The following is a 16,155-nucleotide window of genomic DNA, read 5'->3' on the forward strand; positions in this document are numbered from 1 at the left end:
ACAAAACTGCCTCCCTGTCTCTAGCTGACATTTCAGCTAGACTGTGCCCTTCAGAAGATTCAAGAGTTAAAGATTTTACTGAGGTTCCTGCGGGAACAACTTGAAAATCTTATCTGGCCTCAATTCTTCCCATCTGACTTTAAGCACTGAACAAAGGTGCCTAAGACAGAGCACAGGCACTGACAGGGCTCCTTCCGTACTCAGTGGAGAGAGGCATCTTCAAAACATCCTGGGATTTTATCTAGGCTGCCATAGCTCTCCAAGGTCACTGAACTCTCTCCTTCAACACAGATGCGAAAGATTCTCAGCTTAAATACTGAAGCTTGTATGTTTGCAATAGACTAATTAATATTGTTTGCAGGAAGTCTGAAAGACCCTTGCACACATCAACACACATTTAAAATTTAACATTCTCCCACCACGCACACATGCGTGTGCACTCACACACACCCCCTCAAAAAAACTGTTACAAAAGTTACTATAAAGTGTTTAATTCTAACAGTTGCTTTCTTCAACAGAGAAGACTGGCCGTGTATTTGCAGTAAACACTGTTTGTATTAGGACATGCCTTATGAGCAGGTATAGATGTTAAGAATTACTTAATGAAGAACTAATGGTATCTTTAACTCAAACTGAGGTAACACCTCTACGTAGAAATAGCATCCCAACACCCAACTTACATGGCACCGTGCAGGGTCTTCCCTCACCTTGTTTTGGAGAACAAGAATTTGCTGGGCTCGTCCACGCCAGCTGCCAGAATTGGTCAAGAGACTTTGAATATTCACATCTTCACCAACTTCATTTGCTAAAAGCTATGAAAAAAGGATTAACATCAACAATAAGGCGAGGCTGAAATACACGTGTTGGGGAGAGGGGAGGAAAAGCTGCTGTCTCTAGCAGCAAACACAGAACACTGTATCTATACATAGTGGCCTTTATCTGATACCCGGTACCCCATCTGATGTACGCTCTTTCAGATCATTATTACAACACAGATTGTTGGTGGTTAGGAGGAGTTTGGCTAACATAAAGGGTTTCACTTGTTGAGGTGGGTAATTCAGTATTTTGATAAGTTTGAGTATTATTTTTTGTTTTTTAAACCATGTGAACGTATGTTTTCCTGCCTGCCTCTGGAGACTGTCAAATCATACTATCTACCTGTACAGCTGGGTGTCAAACTGCGTATGTTTGTAAAAAAGAGGATATCAAATTCATCACCAAGGTTTACTAAGCATTACTAACAGTTTTCAATATACTATTTATTTGTGATAGGATGAATACTTCACCAGAACTGAACAGGAACAGAGTAGAGATATTGTCTTAATACACATCCTTGCAATCAGGAATTGAGCCAATCTCTCTTGCACAATTCTAACATAGCCACATTAACGAGAGCTAAAGTTAGTACGACGAGCATTTAAATTATTTATAAAAAGGTCAGCAGAGTTCTATTTTTAGGACCATATTCTCTACTCTGATCTGCATTGCAGGTCTCTTACACAAAGTAATGAAACCAAAGGAAACAGAGCACATAGTAACACATTAAAATCCATCATGAATCAAAGAGGAAAAGGTTACTCTGGATGTCACTCCAACAAACTGTTTAAACATGTGCTTTAGTTCAAGCGTGGTCTTTAATCCCATTGACTTCCATGGGACTGAAGCCTACATTAAAAGTAAATACATAATTAAATGTTCTGGAAAGAAGGAATGGGCCTGAACATATGCTTCAAGTCAATCACAAACCTATTTTGCTGAACTGAGACTTTCAAACCTTAAACAATCTGTACCCATCACAGCAATAGAAATAGCGGACACAGTCATCCAGCTGTGGTGGCAGAGCATGAAATCTGTTCGTTGATGCGCGTACCTTTCCAATGCAACCACTGCACCTGTGTCTTTTCTCAGCTCCCTACAGTTCACTGGAATACTTCATGGAGACTAATCAAAGCTCAAAAGAAAAGAAGCTTCCTTCTGATCTCATAAGAATATAACTCTTGCACAGGATCCCAGCCACAGGCTGCATCCTGCAACAGTACCTTCTGGGTCATCTTCAGTTCCTGTTTTGCAGACTGGAGTTGGTTACGATATTCCATCACTTTGAAGTTGGTTGTGGTTAATTTTTCTTGCAATGCTTTCACCTCTGGACTTTCAGCCTTTGAGGAGAAGAATATACTCAGTAAGAACAGAATCCTCAGGGGAAAAACTGAAGTGATTAAAATCCACAGATCCATCAGGATCACAGAATCTTTTTTTCCCAGACCCATGCAAATGCATTCCCTAATTTTGGGGGTCATAGAGAAGGTACAAACAGAGCAATTTGGTCACGAAACTAGTGACAGAGACACATCCTTGTCATAAGGAAAGGACTGACAATAGGAGAGAACTAAGTATCAGCTTCTGATTTCCTCTCTCCAATTACAATTCATACCAAGTTTCCTTCTATCATCTTCAGAGTTGATTGCTTGATTCCTGCATCGCCACCACCAAGAGAATGCAATTTTTCCATGGCTGTCTGTAGCTGGAAAAAAATGCATTGTTATTATAGAATGAATGCAGTGAGGAGCATACCTCCATGGAATATTAATTAGCAAAAAAGTATAACATTGATGTTTGTTTACTCTAGAAAAAAAATTACTTCATTTTCCCTTGTTTTTTTGAAACACAATCAATAGGAAAGCACACTTTTTTTTTTCCTGAAATGCTTCCCAAAGAAGAGTGTGTTATTTTACTGTGGAATAAGTTCAGTGAAAACGTGTCTGACTTGCTGAGATGGGATCAGTTATCAAGTATGGAGACATCTGGGGAATTTTATCACCGTAAGATCATAAAATAAGTGTTTATATACATAAATGCAGATCCAGTACAGTACAGATCAGGACGTTGTCTCTAGATTCTGCATGCCAGAGCTTGGAACCCACTTTCCAAGAAAATCACAGGTAATTTCATAAAAAGCACATAGTTCTACTCACCGGAGGAATTTAAAATGACTACCTAATGCCCTATAGCTGAGATTTAGTAATGGTGTTAAAGCCCTCTTTCTTTAGCTGGCAGCTCTTAAGGTAGCATTTCTCAACTCATGAAGAATATGTCTCCTCTTGCTTGTCACAGCAAAGGCAGGCAGATGTATACCCCTCGAATCATGTCCTATGCCGAGGCTGCGAATACTTCTTAATGGATGGCAATGAAGGGAATTTGGAGCTGGAAAGGCCAGGAAGTGTGGCTTTAAAGGGCTAAGACTTCATTCTTTGAGGTGGGCAGAAAATCCTGATCATTTGCCTCGTTAAAAGGAGGCTCTAAGGAATAGCTTCTTCGTGAAAGTGATAGCTGGGGTAACACAGAGTGCAACTCAGAGCTGGCTCTAACGTTACCTCTTCTCTGCAAGTAAATCAATGGTTAGGCCCCCGCTTCTATCCAGTTCATAAACTCTTTTAGTCCATGGACTGAGAATGAGAAATTTCAGCTAGTGTTGGCAGCTGCTAGGTCAAATTCTAAGGAAATTTTCTGCAAACATCCGTTTGCAGTCTTTGTTTACAAGTACCACCCTTTGCTAACTGATTGCTCAACTGCTCAATGGCCACACCTTCCATTTTGTTTGTGGGAACATAGTCATGTTAAAAGACTTATGATTTACATATTTTTCAGTTTTCATAAAAGCAAAGAGCTAACAATTATGTAAAATAACAGTGTTTTCCAGTGGCGAATGTGCATATTGTGATGCATTTGTAAGGTACCATTGCTGCAATTCATTTAGCAGAGTTTACGGTGTCTAGAAGTAGGTGTACAGGATGAGACTCAACTCACAAATTAACACTTTCCCTGTTTTCAGTGTGGGTCTCTCTATAAAGAATGGCATCCAGTCAATACAATCAGGGAAGTCTAGTCTCCAGCTCCCTCTAGACACCTCCATTACATAAAGTGGATGCACTGACTGTGGACTGGGTTTTCTTGCACACCCACAGCTGTCTAGGCCCACCTAAGGCACCTGAGGGTACCCAGCAGTCTGAGAAGTCAAGTCGCATCTCAGATTGTACTTTTATGCTTATGCGTGGGCAAATTAACTGCACTTTAGCTATCTTGGTTCTTTCTACAATCAATGGAAAAAGACGAGTGTGTCTAGACAGTGATCCAGCTTATCTTAAGAGTTAAAAGAGATTGTGAATCATTGCAGGTTCTATGACAGCTCTTCTCTTTCATCACTCAACATTTTTCATCGGTATCTCCCACTGTCAAACATTGCTTTAATTTTACCCGTCTTTTATGTCTTCATATAGTTCTACTGAACAAGCACAATCCACAAACTCAGCCAGTAACTATTAGTTTAGAGAAGAGCCTTCCCAAATGAAGCTGTGAGAAAACACAGACCATTGACCATTGCATGGTTTTGGTGGGGTTCATGCTGTGGTTCATTTTTACCTCAGATGAGACAGGTTGCTGTGTTTGGTTTTGATTTTCGTGGTGCTGGTGTCTAAGGCCAGATTAGTTCATATCTAAAGTGTCCATCTCTGCTTTGACCAGAAATTATTGTTTCTTGAAAATTTGTGTTTGTTTTGAGTTTGATTTCCTTTCCTGAAATGTCTGTGGTCCTTTCTTTTGGGTCAATATCTGACAATATTTTAAGTTTCTGTTTGTATAATGGTCATTACACTTCTGTAGTAGGGGATTATAACCAAGTTGATTCTTCTTGAAATTATTCACAGCTTGCTCTCCTACTTGTGTGATTTTGTAGGTCCCCAGCTACACCTGCTATTTCTTACCCAGCCTGCCAACTGTCTGACAAGACCCCATTGACCAGATTGCCCTGGATTTATGCAGGAGTTTTCAAAAGTTTAATCCACCATTTCTTGATCTTTCAGGTAACTAGGGTATAATTCAGATAGATGCATGATTCATGATCACAAGGGATTGTGAAAGATGGAGTCGAAATGCATTTGTCAGCATGATAAACGTTATTGATCCATTTAAATGATGTCTTCTAAGGAAGCAAAGCATTAAAAATTATACAAAATTTTACCAGTATTGTGCAAGGGGGTGCAGTAGTAACCAATGAACAAAGTAAGCATTGACATCAGGGCATCTAATTTTCATTTCTGCAGTCACCTGAGTAAAATTATTCCTGTGAAAGGTTGGCACATATAAAAAAGTCATACTAAATCACAAAAATAAATTTGACCGAGTGAAGATTTGCTGTCTTAAGTGATATAGCTTGTTAGTCTCTCAGTTCTTGACACACTTATGCCAGAAAACAGCTTTCATTATGTGGATGAATAAAGATTAGAAGAATAGAGTACTAATTTATGACTGGTATTAATGAGGTGGGAATGTAAGACTTAATGGTATGAAATTTGCTCCTCCTCACACAAAAAAATTCCGAAAAATATAATTGCCATACTGCTAGAAAGGCCTCTGTGCTTCAAATACAAGTGAAAATTCCTAATTGGTATTTCATAAATCTTTCTCTCATTATAACTTACTGATAACCTTTCTTATCTCCTCCTTTCTGCAAAGGTGGAAACAGCTGAGGGCACACACCCCTCTCGCCAGCATGGACAGAAATTACAAGAACTCAAAGCAAGCATGGATGCAAGCGGAAATTCAGAACAGGAACATGAATTAAATCAAGTTTCTACAGCTCCTCTATCACACAAGCTGCATTTCTACGTTTTAGCATGCAAAAAGAGAACAAGAAAAATGCCTCACTTCTTTCTCCAGCTCTTTGACTTTGTTATTCAGTTGCTTCACTTTGGCTTTTTCAGTCTCAGTCTCAGCAGTTATCTCACGATTCTTTTTGGCCAATTCAACTATTTTAGTAGCTGCAACATCTCCAGCTAAACCAGATGTCCCTGAAAAGTATACATAAAAGCAAAGGACGTATCTTACAGGCAAGATTCAGAATAGATGATGCTTTTGTTCTCTGTTCAGAGCACAGTGTACTTTTATTGTCTAATCCATTTCTCTCAGAGCTGTGCCAGGCACTTAAATGAACAAGTGAGGGAAAAGAGGCATCAGTGATTCCAGCTGGATTGCCTGGTCCTTTGAGTCAGCATCACGTTGTGGCTAGCAAAGCCACATTTCACACTTTAGCAACAGCCACGTGTCAGAAGGCCACCACAGTGGTCGTACCAACATTACTACCTAGAAAGGGCAGAGGTGTTTTCCGCTCACCACTGTGAAGGACAGTTATGAACAGGTTTTTGGTGGCATATTACAGAAAAAAGACAACACTCTATCTTGTACTGATTGTTTACAACTGGAGGAGTGGCTGAAACAGAGGTGCGAACTTTTCTAGACATCTATCCTGAAAGGTCAGGCACACTGTTACAGTTGGGTCCTGGATAACGTCCAGGAAATTTCATTGTGCCTATTTATATGTCCCTTGTGATTATACGTGAGACCTTACTGTATTACTCTTTTAATTGCTCTTTTAAACAGACATTTCATTCACCTCCTCATCAGAGAGGGTTTGATTAGTGTCACGAATAAAGTAATCCCCTGGACTGCCTTGTGTGTCACTTGGCTTTTGTTAACATCACATAGGTGAAGAAAAGTTCTCGCACAAGTGCAAAATCAATACGATTGCATACAATGTCCACGGAAACCTCTAGCTCACCAACGAATACAAGCCTGCAATAACAAATCCTTGGTGGGATATATGAAGATTGAACTTGGCTGTTGTCATTCTTTTTAACTCTTTCAAACTCCTTCACTGCCCTGAAGTAATGACTTTTCTACTGGCATCTGTGAAGATTATATTTAAGAACTGGGGTGAGATGCAAGGATGACAGATCCCTCTTAAGTGCATTCTGAGTCCCGTAAAACCCCTGGAGACGTTAAAAGGGCTATGCGGAATACAGGCAAGAACAGAATACGACCCCATGTCACAATTTAAAAACGCTGTAGAGAAAATAATAAATTTATTGTTTTTAAAAGTGTTTCCACTGTTCTTACTGCTTGATCTGATGTGTATTTCCCCTCTCATCTAGAAGCTTTTTTTTTTCCTTAGTTTTCATAATAAATAACAGCTGCTAAGGATCACAGTAAGTACTGAATTAATCAAAAGCCAGGCTGGTGCTTCCATGGGATGGTCTTCAAATGCACTGCACACATTTAATCAAAGCTTTTAATTCCCATGCAACATGGGTGAACCTCTTGCCACAACGTAGATAGGGAAGACAGAGGCGTGGAGCAAACTACCACAAGCTTGCATGTGAGTCAGCCAAAGAAGCTGCAACAGCACATCTGCCTCGTAGTCCTGACCCAGTAATAGCTTATCATTTCCCCTACATACAAGCTATAGTTTTTAAGAATGAAGGTGTAATTTAAGGGTTATTTAGTTCTGCTTATTGCTGGTTTCCCCCTTCTCCAGCAGCCTGGTCATCACTGCTGTCCTGAACAACAGTGGCACCCAGTGGAGGAGGTGCAGCCTGCACAGTTCAATTTTCAAAGGACACCCAAGCCACTTTAGAAGCTGGACTTTGCATTCAGCCAGCATCCTGCACATGCCCTATTCAGGCAAACAAAAGGAACTTGAATACAGATTTTAACACTACATAGCAGACAAAGCTGCAACACTGCTCTTTGATATTAACAGAAAGTTTTCCAAAACATGATTTCTATGAATCATCATTTTTTGTGCCAATAATAGCAAGTTTCCAGAAGATCTGTGAGGAACAGATACCACTGTGTACCCCAAAAGAGCAATATACTTATATTAAGCGACATATAATTATCAATAATAATATTTTGCACCTTAGGTCTGACCTGTCTGACTACCAGAAGTCTTTGGTCCTTTCAGTGGTCCTCCTGTAAGATGGGGAGTAGTAGTATTCAAATTTTGCAGCTCATGAAATGGAAGGAGAGAGTAAGACACAGATCTTTAAGCATACATGCTATTCTATGTTTAAGTGCTCTCATGTCAAACTATTGCGAGAAACTTCCCTCTGCAAATAAAGCGATGAGACTCCTTACGTAAGAGAGACATTGATGTTTAGCAAACTCTGCAAATGCAAACCAGTGTCAACTTAGACCCTTACAAGTTTAGGGAGCAGCTCTTAAGTGTTGACCCAGGTGCTTAAGCATTTTCAGAGTTCAGTGGTTTTCAGTGCTATTGCAAATTACTGAGAGCTCAACAGAGAACAAGTCTCGGTTGAGAGCTGAATTTTTGTTCTTCCTAGCAGAAGTTTATTACAGGAGTGGAAACGGAGGCAACGACAACATGACTGAAATACTCCTTGTTAGCATAAAGCAGGTAAAGAGATGTCACATGAATATTTGACTGCCAGGAGATCACACTGAATCTGTTAGCCTACCTCTGTTGTCATCAGCATCAAGCAAACACTGGAACATTGTGAGAATACAAAGTTACTGTGTTTACCTGACAAAGCCAATCTGTCCTCCTGTATTTTCTTCTGGAGTTGCTTTATTTCAAAATCTTTCTCTGTCACTAGTTTGTATAGTCTGCAGTTCTCATCTCGGACCTCTCGAAGCTGATCCTGGAGCTGCTCATTCTCAACATTGAGCAATCTGGGAAAAAATAATCCATAATGGCAAATGTCACTGTAATGTGCTTCAAATAGATGCTTCCAGAAATGAAATAATGAAATGAACGCTTGCTGGATGAACTGAGCTTACCAGGAGTGAGTTTACTGAATTAAGCAGAACATCCTGAACCTGAGAGCAGAACACAAGCTAATGACCTGACCTATTCAGTTAACTTAGTTCTTCAAGAATTCTGCACTTCCTTGTGTTGTCTGGGGTAAAGCATCACAGAAGAGGTATCTTTTCAGGGCTCCTGAGGTTACTGAATAGTCTCATCTCACTGAGCCTTACTTATCTGGTTCTTCAGAGGAAACCAGGCAGGCTCACCATTCGGCATCCGTGACATTCAGGCTTTATTTCTATACTTACCTCAGCAAATAGAACCCAACAGAGCATCAGCTACAAAAGCTGCTACTGAGGTTCTTTCTTCAAAAATTAATGTTTCATAGCAATTCACAAAAGACCAATTTCCTATGTCCTCATCTGATTTTCTTCGAACCCCACCAGGACTGACTGGCATCAGTTTGTATTGTTAATGTTGCTTTTCGGAATTCATTTAGAAACAAAGAATATCAAAAAGCCTTCTGAATGGGAGGAAATAGCCTTGCTTCTCCTATTCTTTAGTACATTTAGTAACATTTATGGGTTTCATCTCTCTAAGACATCCAGAGAATTAATAACTTTAATCTCTTTGCTGTCCTTACATGATGGTTCCTCCAAACGTAAAAACTAAAAGCTAAGGCCTCAGGGGCTCAATTCAATTGCGGGCGCTCAGGCATCTGTTTGAGATACCCCAGGATTATCCGAGCCCTCTATGTGAGGCCAGCAGCCACGACGCAGGGTTCTTGGGAAGACTTCTGGGGCCCAGTCAGAGAATCAAGAGCATCTCAGAGAGTACCTGCCGCCCATGTGTGGACGTATCATAGAACCATCAATGACTTGGGTTGGAAGGGACCTTAAAGATCATCTAGTTCCAACCCCCCTGCCATGCACAGGGACACCCGCCACTAGACCAGGCTGCCGAAAACCCACATCCAACCTTGAACACTTCCAGGGACGGGGCATCCACAACTTCTCTGGGCAACCTGTTCCAGTGCCTCACCACCTTCATAGTGAAGGATTTCTTCCTTTAATGTCTATCCTCCTTCAGCTCAAGGCCATTCCCTCTTGTCCTATCGCTACATGCCCTTGTAAACAGTCCCTCTCCAGATTTCTTGGAGGCCCCTTTAGGTACTGGAAGGGGCTCTAAGGTCTCCCTGGAGCCTTCTCTTCTCCAGACTGAACAACCCCAACTCTCTCAGCCTGTCTGCATAGGAGAGGTGCTTCAGCCCTCGGATCATCTCCATGGCCTCCTCTGGACTCACTCCAACAGCTCCATGTCTGTCTTGTAGTGTGAACCCCAGAGCTGGATGCAGCACTGCAGGGGGGTCTCACCAAAGCAGAGTAGAGGGGCAGAATCCCCTCCCCTGACCTGCTGCTCACGCTGCTAGTGATGCAGCCCAGGACACGGTTGGCTTTCTGTGCTGCAAGTGCACACTGCCAGCTCACGTTGAGCTTCTCATCCACCAACACCACCAAGTCCTTCTCCTCAGGGCTGCTCTCAATCCATTCTCCACCCAGCCTGTAGTTGTGCCTGGGATTGCCCTGACCCACCACATGCAGGACCTTACACTTGGCCTTGAACTTCATGTGGTTTGCACGGGCCCACCTCTTAAGTCTGTCAAGGTCCCTCTGGATGGCAACCTTTCCCTCCAGCGTGTCAACCACACCACACAGCTTGGTGTCATCAGCAAACTTGCTGAGGGTGCACTCGATCTCACTGTCCATGTCTCCGACAAAGACGTTAAACAGCGCCGGTCCCAATATTGACCCCTGAGGAACACCACTCATCACTGATCTCCACTGGGACGTTGAGCTGTTGACCACAACTCTTTGAGTGTGACTGTCCAGCCAATTCCTTATCCACTGAGTGGTCCATCCATCAAGTCCATGTGAACCAACCCTAAAAAATTACTAACGTCCTCCAACTTTAGACATACATTTTAGCCAGACTCCTCCAAACAGCACCATTTCAAAATAGAAATGAACCTGTCTCCATTCCCCAGAGGTGGAATCAAATGTGCTAAGAGAAACTGTACTGACACTGCCTTCGGTAAATATGTTTGTGGTAGAGACCCTGCTGGCTCAAGTCAGCAGTTCCCACTTCACTTGCCTCTGAGTTTCCTCTCCCGTCCCATCTGAGTTTTCTCATCTCTCCCCATCTGAGTTTCAGGGTGGGGTCCCACTCTGTACCAAGACACGGGTGTCTCTCTGGGAGCAGCGAGCCAAAAAGCACAGAAAAGTCAAAGGAGGTCTAGTGAATGCAACCAGCGCTGCTTACAGACTAGCTGCCACTGTAGGGCGACATGAATCGTTCTCCAACTGCCAAGTGCTCTGAGGATGGGACTCAATTCAGTTACCCACACAGATGCCACCTGAGCTGCCCACCCATCCCCCAGCTGCTGCTGCTGAGGGGTGCAGGTCTCCTGTGTCCTATCTATCGTTCCCATGTGGAAGTTCCCAATACCCTACAGCATCTTAGACATCATTAGACACCCAAGCCAGCCAGATGACTTGACCCCTAGATTCTTATTATTTACAGTGTGACTCTGAATGTCTACATTTTGGTGACTTAACCAGGAATAGTGTCCTGCCCCTTTGGCCTATAGAGTGATCACTCCAGACTATGAAGAAGTGGGTAGCTTGGATGATCACTGAGATTTGGTTAAAGCCCAGTTGTTACAGTATGTACAGCCAGACAAGTCAGCTATCTCAATAATCACCTGAATATTTTCTGTTCACAAGTTTTAGCAAGCCTTTTGCTCTGACTGGACTTTGGAGCTTTTAAATGCACACTCCATATGTACATGTCAGAATAAATGACCCCTTAAAGCACTGCCATAAACAGCACGGTCAATTTATGAGACGATTCACAATTCATAATTAAGAAATGCACTTCTGTTTCAAAGCTGCAAATCAAAGGGAGATCAAAGGCAACTGTTTACAAAGGAGAAGGAAAGCAGCAATCTGAGCAGAGAAAAGACAAAACTAAGTTATTCCCACACGTACCACTCACAGAAGCGAGCAATAAAACTGTGTGGATCTAATTAGAGACACATAGGCAAAAAGATTTTTAACAGTTAGAGAATTAACATGAAAAAAAGGTTCCAAGCTCTTAGCACACCTGACCAGTGATGTCTTCCTCAGAGCTGGCTTCCAAGTCTTGACAGAAAGCACTTACAGTAGGATGGACAGAAATCCCAACCGCCCAGCTGGAGTCTCCTCTGAGAAACTTCTCCATCCCAGAGTGACTGTGCATGTTACAAAGGAGGTAGCAGGTTCCACCCAAGTGGCTCAGCTATGGAAAGTCAGCCAAAAGAAATAGGCTGCAGAAAGGCAACCCTTTTCACTCTAGTTCAAGGCAACAGAGCCAGGTGAAACTTAGAAGCAGGGCCTATGACTGAAATTCAGGTAAGTGTCTTTCCCAACTCCGTTACAGATTCTCCATGTGATGGGGAGAATCACTTAATCTTAAATACACCAAAGAGAGCAGGGAGGATAAAGTTACAGAAAGAGCAAAACAGAAAGACAGAAATGTCAGCTAAACCCTTGCCTAAACAAAATTTTGGAGTAGGACGGGAGGAAGGAAAAACGAACTCCCAAGGCTCAGAGGAAGGGAGACTTCTGAGAGGAGAATGTTTTCCAAGCGCTGCTATAAACAACACTGACATGCTGAAATCACTGCCACTGCAGACCATATGGAGTCCTGTTAGTCTGGAATAAGTTTCAAACGTGTTGTCATGGGAATACTGCAAAGTACATCCTGGCAAATCCCTTCCAGAAGCAAATCCTGCCTGGATTTGATACACTCTTTTTTTGATACCACTCTTTTCCTGAACGCAGATGTACATAAGCAAAGGACAATCCACATAAATCTGCTACACTTGCCACATGAAATGGGGACTTTTAACAGTCAGTGCCACTGAGAATGGAGGTACATGATAGCTCTTGAATTACTCAGACTTAAACTACTGAACTGTAAATAGCAGCGAGCTGCTGGGACTCTCTTGTACTCTGCACCTCGGAGCATGCACACTGCACCAGGATGTGCTATGGCAGCACCTAAGCCCCTCTCCTCCACCAGACAAATCCACACCTGAACTGTGGGAATCAGTCTCCCTCTCCGTTAAAAAAACCCACAAACAAATCCAGATCTCCATAGTAATCTTCTATATACTATGAGAACAAAGTATTAAAGGGAAGAGAACAGCTGGTAGAGGTCAGATCAGAATCAAAACTTGGCAAATCAGATAACCGTGGTGATGACCTATGTGTGAAGAAGACAATGTATGATGCAACGGTGAGAGCATTAGTTTCTAGGAGATCAGCTGCCTGTTTCCAACAGACTTCCTTTGCAGCATGAACACCACATTCCCAGAAGCACCTGAAAGTTTCAGTGGTTCACTCCTGGGTTCCCTGCATCTTCACAGAAGCTCTGCTGCAGCTTATGCACTTGGGCGTTTCAGGAAGCAATCTTCAGAAACTGAGCAGGGAGTTGTTCAGAGTAGCACAGAGGGAAAATCAGCATTTAGGGCCTAATAAACCTTCGTTAGTGGCTTGATAAACTTTGGTAGAGGTGCCCTTCCCCACTCTGGATTCTGGGAGGTGAAACTGTCTCAAAGGTATATGCCTAACTGTGTTTTTCCACCCGTGATCTGCTGGTTTTGACGGAGCTCCCAGTTCCTCCTTCCTGCTTCAGTATCACAGTACATCACCCTATCACGGTGCCAATAAAACAGTCTGTGGGGCTAAAGCTGTAACTTGGATCACTGAAATTACTTGAGAATAAAAGTACCCTTCCCTCAAAAAGCGAATCCAGTTTCCAGCAAATGGCTGTATTAGCACAGCTGCAAGAAACAGGAATTTCTTCAGCTGGCTTCACTACTAATGGGGAGCAAATCCCTGAATAGCCAACACTGTAGTAAAGGCAGACATCTCTGGGGTGTGTCCAACTTTAGACCTGCTCTAGTTTGTAAAAAAAAAACCAACATTAATTGGGTCAGAAAGAGAGACTGACTATATCCTAGGAGGAAGATGAATGATCTGAGCTGGGGCTTCAAACCTCTGCTGCACTAAATTGAATTATGCACTCAGCTCCAAAAACAAGATCAAGGGAGATCCACACCAGAATATCCAATGTCCTGGTAATCCAGATACCACCCCAATGGGAGAGATAAGACCCAAACCCCTGCCCCCAGTAAGATTTAAAACCCCACTTTGTATAACCTGGATACTGTCAAGTATCCAGGAAGCAACTCTGTCTATGAGACCCTCCTATACAGTTGGCTGTCTTCTGATCTACTAAATGAGGTTATATGGCAAAGATAGCCTGGGGAACACTTCTCTGAGCTGCAGGCCTTTGGCTTGCACCCATTAGTTGCTTTGCCCTTATCTGTCTTTGGAAATTATTCATGTAGGGAACCTGTTTGTTTTCAAGGCTAGGCAGGAACTAACCAACAGTTCAGAAGATGTTAGTGATTCTGAATGACTGGTTTTCATCAGATAGTAACTAGCTGCCCCTAGCATGTTACCCTTAACCCCTCTGTTTTCTGCTCTACATTTGTGAAACACTGACAATAAAGAGCACATCACAATGCTCTGAGGATAAACATGTTAGGGACAGCGAGAGTCTTCTCAGGAAAGTTAAAGCCCAATATGTGAAGACAAAGTGCTCTGTCAATTAAACTTGAGTTTCATAAGATCATATGCAAAATATACTTTTGTGACTTCCTGAAGGAACAATGCTGCTACACCTTTACCTTTTGCTGTCATCTTCATTTACAGGTTGTCCTGTTTCAAAGAGGTTTAGATCATTCTGGATTCTGAAAGTCTCCTTTGCATTGCCATTATCACCCTTCTGACTGTTCTGCTTTTCCTTCTTCCTCTCCATTAAATTTTGCAGCCGCCTTTGCTGTTGTTCTTGATAAGCCTTAAACTGGCTTTTAAAATGTTCATTCACTTTTATGTCTGACTCCATTGTTTACTGAAAGCATAACAAGAAGAAAATAAGCGACAGAGAGCAGAGATGAACATTGCTCTGAAAAACATACTCTTCTAGCAGCTGCTTTGTAGTTTTTCCTCACTGATCTCTGCAGTCTCCCTGCCACCTCCTCCTCTCAGCCACTGAACTCTTCAGCCCCGCTCCCTTCCTTCGAGTGCCTTTTTCCATAAATGGCTTTCAGTCTTCAAAAAAGTTTTTGTGTCTTTTTTTTCAGCTGAATATTCAAAAAGCAATATTTTTAAATGTTTTTAAACAAGTCTGTTTATTTAAACATTTTTACAGAGCAAGTTGGGGTCAAATCCAAGAGAATGTGACAACCATGTTACACTGACTAAAGGGAACACAGACTGCAGCCATCCCGCCTTCCTTCCACGTTCCAAAGAAAGGTGCAGATCCCCCCATTTTTGGGTTAATGTGGGACTGACAGAGCAAGAAAGATGTTTATCCTAATGCTTCCTTTGGGCACTAGGCACCAAGAGCGTGGCTCACATCTTTCCCCTAAATTTCTAAGCACTAAGTTATAACATTAAAGTGGTAACACATCTTGCTACCCATTTAGATGTCTAGAGCTCTACTTAGTATGACTAAAGATGATCAGTTTTCTGATGCATTCCAGCCCCCTCTCCTTCTGTTTGACATTTACTGTCAGCGAAAAATCTAGTGCACCTTTGGTCTAGCAAAGACAATCAGTCAATCAGTAAAAACTTTCAAAGGCACACCCTCCACTGAGTAATTAACGCAGGCCCTTTCTCACACTAAGGCAGCAATCACCCTGATAAAATGCCGAAATGCGCACTATGTACCTTTGTGCTTGTATGTACTGTAAGGGTAGAGATGCACTGCAAGCAGCTTCACCTCTGCACCTGCCTTCGGACACCGCGGGCGTGGACGAGGTGCGTTAAGAATTGACAAGTTGACAAACAGCAAAGTCCGGTGCCTCTGCACAGCCCCGTGGGAATGAGTGATGGCCTGGGGACAACCTTTAGCCTTCCAGCCTACCTGGGTACCGACTTCAATCCTGGCACAGAGGGATCTGCCACAGAGCTGCTGTGTGGGGAGAGGGGGTTCCCTCTCTTCCCCCGCCCAACCCCCGCCTTGTCCTGCGGCCTGACGGGGCCTGACAGGGCCGCACTGTCTCCCCCACGCCCAGGCCGGTGGTCCGCGCCTTCCCCACCCCCCCTGCCTACCGAAACCGCCTTCCCCGGCCCCGAGGGCAGCGGGAGGGTCCCCCCGGCCGCCCTCTCCCGCCGGCTGCCCGTCTCGGCACGGCAGGGCCGGGCCCGGCTGCTCCAGCTCAGGCTCCCGGCCCGGCCGCAGCCCCGCGCGGTTCCCATAGCAACAGCGCCCCGGCCGGCGCCAAGGGCAGGGGAAGGGCAAGGCCGCGCATGCGCCGAGCGCGGGACGTCACCGCCAGAGGGGCGGGGCTCGCGGCGTTCCCCTCAGCCCGGCCGCCATGACAGCTCCCCTCAGCCGCCCCCTCCTCCGTAGCGCCTCCCGGCCGCGGGGCCTCCCCTTCC

At 43.5% G+C, this 16,155-nt stretch overlaps 1 protein-coding gene across 7 annotated transcripts in view; it reads right to left on the reverse strand.

The window, feature by feature from the left end:
- The window catches only part of CCDC13 (coiled-coil domain containing 13), a 35,798-nt gene extending 19,810 nt beyond the window's left edge, over positions 1–15,988 (reverse strand). For 5 of the 7 annotated variants that reach the window (XM_075746833.1, XM_075746831.1, XM_075746832.1 and 2 more), the window contains exons 1-7: positions 15,826–15,988; positions 14,397–14,620; positions 8,375–8,523; positions 5,701–5,843; positions 2,432–2,521; positions 2,040–2,156; positions 708–812 (exon numbers count right to left, since the gene is read on the reverse strand). In XM_075746833.1, the coding sequence (XP_075602948.1) occupies positions 708–812; positions 2,040–2,156; positions 2,432–2,521; positions 5,701–5,843; positions 8,375–8,523; positions 14,397–14,614 (822 nt within the window). In that variant the 5' untranslated portion in view covers positions 14,615–14,620; positions 15,826–15,988. Of the gene's footprint in view, positions 1–707; positions 813–2,039; positions 2,157–2,431; positions 2,522–5,700; positions 5,844–8,374; positions 8,524–14,396; positions 14,621–15,441; positions 15,783–15,825 lie in introns of those variants that run through there. The other 2 variants (XM_075746828.1, XM_075746829.1) reach the window with 2 other exon arrangements.
- Positions 15,989–16,155: the final 167 nt, after the last annotated feature.

Source organism: Balearica regulorum, chromosome 2 (genome assembly GCF_011004875.1).
Source record: "Balearica regulorum gibbericeps isolate bBalReg1 chromosome 2, bBalReg1.pri, whole genome shotgun sequence".
In the NCBI taxonomy this organism is placed as follows: domain Eukaryota; kingdom Metazoa; phylum Chordata; class Aves; order Gruiformes; family Gruidae; genus Balearica; species Balearica regulorum.